The 12,427-nt window shown below is 33.2% G+C and overlaps 1 protein-coding gene across 2 annotated transcripts in view; it reads right to left on the reverse strand.

The window, feature by feature from the left end:
- Positions 1 to 12,427, reverse strand: part of TTC37 (tetratricopeptide repeat domain 37) — a 61,131-nt gene that overhangs the window by 40,334 nt on the left and 8,370 nt on the right. For both annotated transcript variants that reach the window (XM_039342522.1, XM_039342521.1), the window contains exons 7-18: positions 11,249 to 11,347; positions 11,053 to 11,161; positions 10,568 to 10,708; positions 10,082 to 10,183; positions 9,343 to 9,482; positions 6,861 to 6,947; positions 6,663 to 6,766; positions 6,461 to 6,587; positions 4,313 to 4,492; positions 2,720 to 2,844; positions 1,585 to 1,838; positions 967 to 1,069 (exon numbers count right to left, since the gene is read on the reverse strand). In XM_039342522.1, coding sequence (XP_039198456.1) covers positions 967 to 1,069; positions 1,585 to 1,838; positions 2,720 to 2,844; positions 4,313 to 4,492; positions 6,461 to 6,587; positions 6,663 to 6,766; positions 6,861 to 6,947; positions 9,343 to 9,482; positions 10,082 to 10,183; positions 10,568 to 10,708; positions 11,053 to 11,161; positions 11,249 to 11,347 — 1,571 coding nt within the window. The remainder of the gene's footprint in view (positions 1 to 966; positions 1,070 to 1,584; positions 1,839 to 2,719; positions 2,845 to 4,312; positions 4,493 to 6,460; positions 6,588 to 6,662; positions 6,767 to 6,860; positions 6,948 to 9,342; positions 9,483 to 10,081; positions 10,184 to 10,567; positions 10,709 to 11,052; positions 11,162 to 11,248; positions 11,348 to 12,427) is intronic.

A 12,427-nucleotide genomic window follows, 5' to 3' on the forward strand; every position in this document is an offset into this window, starting at 1 on the left:
TTTAACTGTCAATTTAAGCTTCTAATGCTGTGGGCATTTTATCAAATATACATAGATAACCCTGTATCAAATAATTTTTAACTTCAAGTAATCTTTTGTATTTTGTTCTTTTTATAACTTGTACCTCTAGAATAAACCTATGATTCTTTGCTTCTTCTTTAACAAAAAAGAGAGGAATTATTATATAGCTAACAATAATTTATAATAGCCTATACAACATGTACTAATAAGGATGTTTCTGATTATATGGCCCCCTACCTCTTTCTTACAGATGGCCTATAAGTGTTTATGATCAGTTTGAAAATAATAAACATAGTATATTTGAAAATATACAAGAAAATGATTTCTTCCTTTTGATGAACAGAATACATTCACCGAAAGAAGATGCTGGAAGGTTTTATTTTCCATCTAGGTAATTATCACTATGTTAATAGTGGAAGATGGAAGATTTTAAGCAAAGGAACAAAATGCAAACCAAGGTCATAAAACTGATCAGCATGTGGTCATCTGGACACTAAGTATATATTGTCTCATAAGGAGAGGCCAAAGTCAAAGAGAACCAAGGTCATGCTCATCAATATCACAATGCAATAATGTATTGATTAGTCAATTGACCATATTAAGAACATTCATCAGAAAGTGGATCATGACACAGTGTGACCATGAGTTTCTAGCAGTTAATTTGATTAAAAATCAAGAGTATGAATCCAGAGTTTTTATTCTGTTAGAGGGAGCATCCAAGCAATATAACAGAGCTGTATTTGCAATACCTCTAAATCAAGTAAAGTAGCAACAACACCTGTTTGGTCCCTTCCACATTGTAGTCTTCTAGTCCTCTGGCTGAGGAAAAACTGGGTTATATTTTATATTTTTGGGAGTTAGGGTTGACAGGCTGTGTGCTATTTACTGAAAAAAGACAATGTCTTTCAAGTCAATAATGAAGAATGACTATATAAAAATACTAACCGTGCCAAAAAATCAAGTGATTGTTCTACATAGTCCAAAGCTTTCCCATCCAGATAGTTAGCAAGAGCAGACTTTGCCATCATGAGATAACACTCTCCCAAGCCTGTTTTATTTTTTTAAAAAAAGATTGTTAAGGTATGGTAATATTACAGGCAAACATACATTAAGCATAAGGTATTGAATGCGGGAAAATATTTGATATGGCTGTTAATTAAAATAAAATTTGGGGGTACATAGGAACAGAAATGTAATAATCAATAATTAAATGCATAAAATAAATTGAGGGGGAAATATTTTCAACTTTTTGAAATTTTCCATTTGAAGTAACAGAATGAGAAAAAGGGAATTATTATTTTAGAGAGTAAGAGTTAGATGAAACATGTTGAAAGTGATTTTACGAGCAATTTACTCATTTCCCATGTTTAGGTGACTCAACAGTTCCTTGCATAATTAAGGCAACCAAATAGATATTCCTGTAATTTTTGAAAAATCACATATTTTATTAAGTTTAGAAATGGCTAGAGAAAAGGATTGGAGGCAGTAAAATATGTTGAGTGGGAAACTATATTGAAATAACAGCTTAGTAATAAATATATTGCACATAAAATATATAATTACCTTTCAGTGCAAGGACATAATCTTTTGATTTCTCCAAAATATGCTGATATTCTGCAATAGCCTCTTTATATTTTCCAAGAATTTGCTCAATTGCAGCAGCCTTATAAATACTATATATAGACTTGGGATTGAGTTCTCTTGCCTTTCGGAATGACTTCAGGGCTGTTGTGTAGCCTCCTCGACTCAGATAGGCCTCTCCTAGAGCTTCCCAACAATTGGGGTCCTTTGGATCTGCTCGCAGAGCTGCCTGCAAACTGGACACATTGAAAACCCAGTAATGAGTTCATAAACAACATTCTGTTCAATTAAAAATGTTTTATTTACAATATTCTATAGTGCGACTCTGCTAAAGGCAAATAGAGCACCAAATAAAAATTCCCACATCTGTAATGTTACATGATATTTAAAAACTATTTATAGACCATTTGTTGAGACAACACCAAAACCAAAGTCCTATTGTGGTATTTACGCAAAATCTGATTATTTTGGCTAACCTGTATTTATAGAGCAGCTAACAGTTAATTTTGGAAATAAAAAAATCAGCATCATGATGATTTTGTTTGGGCTCATATAGGAGCTCAGTATAAATGTCTTTATACCAAACAGACAATACTGAACTGTAAAAACTTAAATCTAATACTAATTAAAAGAATATATAAAATATATTAAATAATAATAAATAAATAATAAAATAAAAAGAATATATTTCCAATATTCTTTTTTTAAAAGCTTCAAGACACTACACTTTTACCTGGTATTTAGATTATGCAATTACCCAAAGAGAAGTAGCAGAGAGGTAGCAATAGGTTGCTGTTGGTAAACTACAGGATGGCATTGGTTGCTTCTGCAACACCATGCCAAATTTCAACACAGCAACCTCTAATATCTAGAAGTACTATCTGGGAGAGGGTAAACATTTTCTCAGTGCCTAGAAGAACTGCTCCATAAAGGAGCGCACTGTTTTATACAAAAGACTTCTAATGATTACTGCTTTCTAGCACCAAATAGCAACATTCACAGAGAAAAAAAGGGTTTGCTTTTTTAAAAAAAGGAGTGTGTACAGATATCATCAGACTACCAGTTAAGCTTGCCTTCTGCATAAAATAACAAAATGCGATTTGTTAAATGTTCTTACTCTGCCACGGCTTGCGAATGTTGTCCCACTTTTAGATAATAAAGTCCTCGGCGAAGCCAGGCCCATTTTGCTCTCCCAGCATTTGCTTGTTCTGTTACCTCTGTCAAGATGGCAAGGGCAGTTTCCTAACACACACAAGCAAAATATTATGAAAGATTTGTTATGGGGCATATAATTGAGAAAAATAGAACAAAGATAAGAATAGCATTCTCAGAGTATTTCTTACATTTCCTACTGTAGAATTAAAAGCAAACCCTAAAAGATCTCATTTGTGAGAACAGCACACAACATCAGCCTATCTAGAAGCTACACATGTATTCCTCTGAACAGAAACAAAGGATGATTTTAATTTCAAACTAATGCTAAAAATATTGCTAAATTCAAAAGTGCTAGCGTTTCCCAACAATCGGCTATAGTAATTCATTGCTACATTCATTCTTATTATGTATCCGTAATTATAAACCCCTGTTCCATGTTACTGAGAATATGCCAACAGCAACCACAGTTTGATTTAAGAAATAAAGTCGACTTTGCCAGTTTTTGTCAAATTGTTATAATAAGTGAAATTACTATGCCTTGCATTGCTATCAAAATTATGAGGCATAAAAACATTCCAGACAGCTCCCTCTATTGGCTGAAAAATAACAAAAATGCCAGGTAAAAGAAAAAAAACCCTAAACCATTATTTGTCTCTTTGCAAGAGCAACAACATAATGCAAAGGTCAGATTTCACACAAAGAACGTCTCCCAATAATGGCAAGATTTTCTATAAATTGTTCACAATTAATATCTATGCTATATTACTCTATATTAAATAGTACCTAAATCCACAGCAGGAGCAAATTTAGAAAAAACAAGTAAAGGAAGCAAATGGGATAGCAAAATTAGTCTGGGTAAGTGAAAGTGTGATACAGCCTATTCAGGGCCTTATTATTGCATCTGAAAGACAGAGGAACAAACACAGCAGAAATGTAGGAAGTGTCTGCTATATTGTATGGTAGACGTTTCTGATTATAGGTAGTCCTCGACTTATGACAATTGAGCCCAACACTTCTGTCATTAAGTGAGACATTTGTTAAGTTAGTTTTGCCCCATTTTACTACTGATCTTGCCTCAGTTATTAAATGAATCACTGTAGTTGATAAGTTAGTAACTCGGTTGTTAAGTGAATCTGGCTTCCCCATTGACTTTGCTTGTCAGAAGGTCACAAAAAGTGATCACATCAACTTGGGAAACAGCTAAGGTCATAAATATGAACCAGTTGCCAAGCCTTTGGATTTTGATTTTATGATCATTGGGATGCTGCAAAAGTTTTAATTGTGAAAACTAGCCATAATCACTTTTTTCAGTGCCGTTGTAACTTTGAATGGTCACTAAATGAACTGTTGTACATCGAGGACTACCTGTATACCAAAATCACCAAGACCTGTGGGAAACATTTGGGGATGAGGAGAAGTAACCTGGAAGCTCTAAGGTAAATTTCTTGATTTATAAATTTTGTTAATTTTCCATCATAATCTCTTCTTTATACAGACTTTATACAACTTTTTTGTTTACTGATACATTAGAAAGTGCAAATGAGATATACCCTACCAAGTCTCCAAGCTCAGTGCTCAAGTCCACTACTGCTGCTCCAGTAACACCATCTGTTTTATCTCTTTCAAAAGCCTTTTTATAGCAGCCAAGAGCTCTGTTTTTATCTCCAGCTACATCTCTGTAATATTGACCTAAATAATGGAAAGCATCTCCCATGAAATTGTCCAGTTTTGCTGCCTGTTAAACAAATATCACAATGTTACCATTTATTATTTGCATTTGCACTAAAACAGTTTTGATGTATACAATAGAAATAAAAAATGAAATATATCAAACGGTACCTTTTGTATCAATGTAATTCAAAACACAAACGCAATAAATTTTGGCTACAGGAACTTGGATAATTGAGGAAGCAGCTTCTGCCACATGAAACTATCTACATATTAAAATAATTATTGGAGACCTTCCTCATAGTACTTTCGTTCTTACGAGTAAGGTAGATGATGACCAGAAGATGGGTTTTCTTGGTTCAAAATGATTTTTAAAATTACTCTTTAAAAAAAACCCTTACTTTTTCATTCTGGAACTGAGATTTTAGTTTTTTAAAACTAATCCACTCTTTTATATTGTAATCCATTAATACGCATTATATTTTAATGATATTTTTGGGAGTAGCAAGGCTGAAGGGTTGCGTATATAAATCTGCTACTGTACAGAACTGATAGAAAGAAACAGACTTAGTTTAAACCCTACAAAGACAGAACTGTTGTTAATCCACAGGCATCTGGATGATCTAGAAACATCAACTGCTCTTGATAGAGCAGTGGTTCTCAACCTTTCTAATGCCGCGACCCCATAATACAGTTTCCCATGTTGTGGTGACCCCCAACCACTTATACATCACTGGGTGCCAGGGGCGTAGCCAAAGAAAAGGAGGAAAAAAATGGCGGACAGCCTTATTTGGCGACCCCTGTGAAATGGTCGTTCGACCCCAAATGGGGTCCCGACCCACAGGTTGAGAACCACTGTGATAGAGTCATGCTCCCCTAAAGAGCAGGTCTCTTTCAGCTCCTGCTTGAACAGCAAGTGGAAGCTACGAGCAGGATTTTGGGACAGTTACAGATTAATTTATCAGAAAACCCTCCCAAAAGAGCCTAATCAGTATGCAAGTAGATTACTACAATAAGCTCTACATGGGACTGCCTTTAAAGATGACATGAAGATGCAATTGTACAAAAGGCTGCTATTGGGGAAACCAAATGCTGCAAAATTACATCCATTTTGAGGATAATACTTACTGCCAGTAGTCTTCTGGACCTATTTTAGAGAATTGGTTATCATCTATAAAGCCTTAAGTGGAATAATATGGGGATATTATCAGGGACTCCCTTCCCAAGTATGATTCTGCTCATTTGGTCTGAATGCTTTGAGTTCTAAGCCTCCTTTCCCCTCATGAGGTGCATGGAAGGATGAAATATTATGGATTTTTGTTTTCTTTTTTCTTTGTGCACCAATATATTGTGATTTGGGAGGTACAAAATAATAAATGACTAAACAAATTAAATAAAGAAGGTTCAAAAGAACAAATAATCTGATTCACTCTTTCTTAATTATATAGTTCTTTAAACCTGTCAAAGTACATTTCTCATGAGTAGTCACTGGATTACACCCTTTGTTCTAAAAGAAAATTTGAATATGCTTTATTTTGTATTTCTATCATCTGTTGCTATTATTTCTAACATTTATATATTAAGTTTGTGGGGCCAGGACCAGTTTCTTTTTGTTTTAAGTTGTTTCCTAAAGCATCCATTTTATCATAGGCATTATAATATCTTTTCTAAGACTCAAAATCTGTAGACCAAGAGTTTTACTTCCAAGCCAAATTTGTTTACAGGATACAATTGACAACTAGTTTATCTCTCTTTATAGGTTCAAATCTGGACAAGATATATTAACAAAAAAAAATCCCAGTTGTATCACTCCTAGGATTCTTGCATGTATCCTCTTTCCAGTGATGCCCTCGACTCAAACTCTCAACCTCATTCGCTGCTAAGACCAATAAGAGAAAGGAAATGGACTCTTGCTTCTTTCCCAATGTTCTGAGTTCTTCTGTTGATTATTCTTGCAGCCAACATCCACAGATTTGGAAAAAGGGAAACAGTTATTAATTGTATGAAGTAGTAAGTGACCTCACTTATATTTTACCTTCAGAAATTGAGTGAGGGCTTTTGATTTATCTTTTCTTGTCTCCTCATTCATAAACCAGTAAGTGAGGCCCAGCCAAAAATGGAATTCAGCTATTTCAGCTTCTTTTGCTATAGCTCTCTGAAAACTAAGAAAAAACAATTACTTAAATATTTAGATTGTACCTTTTCTCCAACCCCCCCAAGAATGAATATGAATGTACCTCATTTCTGCCTGATGATATTCCTTTTGCCTATAATGTATCAATCCTTCAAGGAAGTGGGCTTCTGCCAGGTCTGGATGTGCCAACTGAAGCTCTTGTGCAATCTGTATGTAGTACAATGTAAAATTCTCAGTGTTGTACACACCAATGTCATATTTAAAATAAAAAGCGGGCTTACTAAAAGAGAAGGATACTAACCTTCAAAGCTTCATCAGTGAGATCTTTCTTTAGATAAGCCTGTCCTCTAAGAGCTATAAGCTTTGGATCATTATTTCTATCCAAGATCTAGAAACCAGAAATACAGTCTCAAAGTTCAGAAAGTTCAGAAAACTAAAACCGCATCACAGGTTGCTATATATTGACTGATTATATACCACCGAGTCATTTTTTAATCCTAATGACCACACAGCACAACAATTTAGCCCTAATCTGTTCTTTTAGGTCTTCCAATGGTGCATTAATCATGACTGTAACCGAGTCCATATCAAATCTTTTACATAACAACACACTGGCACTTAAAATCTATGGAAGATTTAGCACAGGAAAATATTATATATTCATGGTTTCACTACAGACAAATAATGGATAGGTGGAAGATAGATCGGAATGTGGGTTTGCTTAGAGAAGATGAGAATCTGTTTAAACAAATAAAAGATCAAAGGCGAACTCACATTAAGAGAATTTATGGGGTCTTAGTAGAATTGAACTCAGAAGCAGAGTTAGTCAAAGAATGTATGATTAAATGGGCACAAAACTTTGGTGAACCGGTACTATTAGATACCTGGGAAATTATTTGGGTGAGGAACGTTAAATTTACGCAAGCCCAAAATTTAAGGGAGAACTTTTATAAAATGTTTTATAGATGGCATCTTGATCCACAAAGAATGTCTCGTATGTATCCTGATCTACAACCTAAATGTTGGAGATGTGGAAGTTTGGATGCTACATATTATCATATTTGGTGGACATGTAAAAATATAAAAGCTTTTTGGATTAAGATATGGTGGAATATTCAAAGAATTTTTAGAAGGAGGGTAAAATTTACCCCACAATTGTTTTTATTAGGTATTGTTACAGATTGTGATACTAAAGATATCACATTGATGTTAAATTTAATCACAGCTGCAAGGTTGTTAGTAGCACAATGTTGGAAGAAGGAATCTCTGCCTACCTTGCAAGAGTGGCTTTTTAAAGTTTCTTATCTGGCGGAAATGGCAAAGATTTCGGCTTTCCTGAAGGATCAATCTCAAGAGAAGTATGTTGTGGTATGGAGGAAATGGATAGATTTTATACAACACAAGATGGATATTAAAAAATATTATTTAGCTTTTTAATAATTTATATTGAAAAGCCAATTTTCTTGAAAAGCCAAACTTTTTTTCCCTTTTTTTTCTTTTTATTATTATTATTTTCTTCTTTCCTCTTTTCTATTTTTCTTTTTATATATATATATATTACCTTTAATTATTTTATAACTTGTTTAAGTAATGTATTTAGATTTGTTTATAGTTTTATAACTTATATTGAAAAGTTAATTTTCTTTTCATATTTTTTATGTATTTCTTTTTTTTTCTTCTTTTCTGGTATTTATGTTTTTCTTTTTTTTACATATATATTGTTGTTAATTATTTAGTAATTTGTTTAAGTAATGTATCTAAATTTATTTATATTTTATACTTTTCTTAAGATTTTTTGAAGAAACTCTAATTAAGCCTATATCCAGCTCTGGGATAGTCGGGGGAGGGAAGGGGAGGGTTGGGGAGGGATGGGGAAAACTGTTTTGTTTTTGTATTGTAAAACCTTATAAATTTTCAATAAAAAAAAACATTAGCTTTAACAATGGATTAACAAATAGCAGTTTAAGAAAGATGCTTGAGCATGAAGGAAAAGTTGTACAGCTCCTTAAAATCTGACCATCAATTAATAATTAAATAATCCTAGCAATCTAGATGATTTTTGTTAAAATGAATATAAAGAATATACCTTATATAAGTCATTAGCTAGAGACTGGCTGGCTGTTCTAAGAATTCAGCAATTACTTTGGGGGAATAAAAGATTTACACAGCAGATAATATGCATAAAATTCTTTTGAAGGTAAAATTCCCTTGTATTTGTTAAGGGTAGCATGCAAAATTATATTCACTATATTTATGGAATCTAACTAATAAATGCTGATTACAACTGCAGCCCGGCATAAGTTTTCTAACATTTTAAATACCATGCCAGAAGAACGCATATTATAATTTTAAAAACAGTTAATATGACTTGGGTTTTTTTAAACTTACAAATATATAATTCAGTTTAACATTTCCAGTCCTATATTATAAGATTACAATTAAAAGAGGTACAAATTCTTCTATAGTGAAACAAAGGGACAGAAAGGTTTCACACTAACCAGAAAAAGAACTGCCAGACCAATAAACTCTGGGCTATATCTCCAGACCCCTTGATGAATAATATGAAATTGGAATGATTTTCTTCCTCACTATCATGGTTGTTTGTGCCTCTATTCTCCCACAAAAATTACGATCAAAGAGCAATCCAGATCTAATCATTGATTGCCAAGCTAATACAGTTCCATAATCTGGGTGAGTACAATTGAGGCCTGAGGCCCCTAATATTTCTTAAAAGCTGACATAAGATTTTATTAATGAAAGCTATTTTTAAGCTGTTCATATACCTGACTGAGGGAAGATATGGCTTCATCAGCATAGTTAGCACCTGGAATTTTAATGAAGGCTCTTGCTCTGAAATGTTGGGCAATATTTTTTTGTTGCTGAATGAAACTTGAGTCATTAAGTTGTCCCAGACTCTTTAAAGCTGTAAACAAGTAAACAATTCAGTTTCTATATCATGATCATGTATAGGCTTAAAGGTTAAATAATCTAATATTTCTAATTAGAAAGATACCAGTAATAAAGCTCCATAATTTTGTGATTTTTTTAAAAAATGTGTAAAATATTTACCATATTTTAAAAAAACAAGAAAAAAATACTCATATATCTGAAAACTTTAATATAATAAAATCCAATAAACCAATTCTTTTTAGAATTAAGGAAGTCTGAAATAATATTCACACATGTAATTAAATACACTAAAAATTTATAAGTTTCCAGTACTGTAAGAACTATTACAACTGGTGAGGCATTTTATAGTATTAATACTGACATCGTGAAATTATTTTTCAGGCAAATCCCAGTTTTTCTCAAAACTGACTTCAAAACCTCTTTATTAGAATTGCTCCTGACTGCTAAAGATCAGGGTAAAATCTGCTATTCATGTTTTGACTGAATTTTGAAAGTATTGTTTATTACTCTCAGTGTTTTTCACAACTTTATTATAATAATCACATTATGAAATGTTTATGACGAAGCAGTCTACATTTTTATAAATAACATTTTATATTGGTCTACAATTACCTTGATTACAGGAATGAACAGCTTCTTGGTATTTATGCATTTTCATTTGCACCTTCCCTAAGTAACACCATCCTACTGGACACTGATTGGACTGCTGCAAACCTGGCAGGAAAGTATGATTTAACATATCATAAACAAATAATAACAGATGGTCTTTGCATATTGAATTCATACTCCATAGAACTATTGTACCCAAAATAATCTTGCATCTGTTGTTAAATATCAAAAAAGTCAATACAATACTGTTGGGCAAATTGGCGATTAAATAATTTTATGATGAACAGGCTGTCATTTTAGCAGCAATTTCGATGGATTGTAGAGAGGGAGAGAAGGGAAACATAGCAACCATAGGTACAGTGCACAAAGATTAGGTCAAATTCAATTATGTTTGCATAAGAAACATGGGATGTGTATAAACAGGATAAGACCCTTCGGTTCAATCATTGGAAGAGATTACTGACCCACTTTCCTTCTTTTATCACTTACCTTCTATAAGCTTTTTTTCAGCCTCATTGTAATTTCTTTCTTGGAGAGACTGAATCCCTAAAATGATCAGAGCTGGACCACTTCTTGAATCAATATCCAAAAGTTTCTGACAACAACCTAGGGCCTCCTCAGTCAAGTTATCTAATACACACAAAGGAATTTTAATTTCACTTTTAAAATTTGGCAGCACTAAAATACACTATATAATTTTCCATTTACCTTTCCATGGGCTTCTTCCTTCAAAAATATTCTAGTTTCTAAGACATACATACAAAACTACTTCCATGACCTTTCTCCATTCCTTTAATATACAATTAAGCAGATTAAGATGTCCTAATCCAGAGCTATCTTTGTAGTTAAATTCAAATCTTCAAAGGAAGTTATGTAGGAATGAGAACATCAACTGCCACAATGGCAGGTACAAGAATAGGAAAATGAACAAACTCATAAAAATTAATGTAGAATTAAGAAGCTAGTCAAATTACCTGACTGAATGAAGTGTAAGCAAAGAACTTCCAGGGGATAACTCATGTTAGGATAGACAATCATCATTTCTTTACAGGCCTTCTTCATTCTAGAAGACTCATGAGGAAACTTTTAATAGAAATAGAAAAACAATTAGCAAAATAGATAAGGGATCAACATGCACTTTTAGATTTCAGTTTAGATTTGTTTTCTTACTTTTGATAAACTCTGAAGGAATTCTCTGTAAAGCTTTTTGTGCTCTTCACCTGGAACTGGTTCTGAAGAATTGATTGCCTCTTCAAACGCATCAAGGAACTGAAAAAAACAATGTAAGCATTCTAAAATGAAATAACAAAGCAAAAAACTAGCAAGCTTTTAACTTATGGTGGCATAGTGACACTTATATTCAGTGCTTATGAGTTTTACTTGGGCTTAATGTATTATGCAAGGCCACCCATTATTATTTTTCATTTATTTTCTGCTATGGTGTATTCAAAATTCTAACTTACTGTTATGTACGCCTATCATTTGAAAATCATTTAATCCTATTCCAACAATAGTTAGGAAATAAAAATTAAAGCCAATATTTATCGATAGTTGGATTATTTCTGATCTTTTTTAGTATAAAGGTATCAATGGGTGGCTAGATCTTTAAGGAGAAAGAAATGAAAAAGTTGGCAATTATTTCCTTGCCAATCACTTCTTTCCTCAAAATAATCCATTCTCACCTCAATATCCATAGGGGGAAAAGCTTGAAGAAACAAAGTTTAAAAAAAGCAAGCAGAGAAATAGGACATATTTTATTTCAAGCCACAATATTTCAGCTTTCCTTTACAAATTTCTTTAGGCAAACAGTGCTTTTCTCTGTTCATCCTTAACCAGGTTTGTCAATGACAAAATAGGAGCTGCAATGCAACAATATTTTGAGGGCCACATGTTGCTACCCCTCCTTCATTTATTTATCAGACTACCCATCTCATTCACAGAGCAATTCTTTTAAGAAAGCTTTAAAGAATATTGCCAGGAATCAGAAGTATGTTTTTTACTTTATTGATATTTTTTTATCTTTTTATCATTAAAAACAATTACAAAGTGAGGTATAATCATTAACTATTAAACCAACTGTTAATGCATTAATGATTAAAATATTAATAAATTCAGCAAAACATGTCAAAGAAATAAAAATAAAATATCTTTTTTACAAGCAAGATCAACAGACAAGTAGCTCAGTTTAGACCAGGGGTGTCAAACTGCCAGCCCACGGGCCGGACGTGTCACAAGGAAGCCACGCCCACCCCACTGCCGGCAATGGCAAAACCGGCCCGATACATTGCGCAACGTCATGTGACGTCGCGAGTTTGACATGCCTGGTTTAGACAATTTGACAGGGGTAAA

Source organism: Crotalus tigris, unplaced genomic scaffold (assembly GCF_016545835.1).
Source record: "Crotalus tigris isolate CLP2741 ecotype Arizona unplaced genomic scaffold, ASM1654583v1 scf7180000017794.702064, whole genome shotgun sequence".
Lineage (NCBI taxonomy): Eukaryota > Metazoa > Chordata > Lepidosauria > Squamata > Viperidae > Crotalus > Crotalus tigris.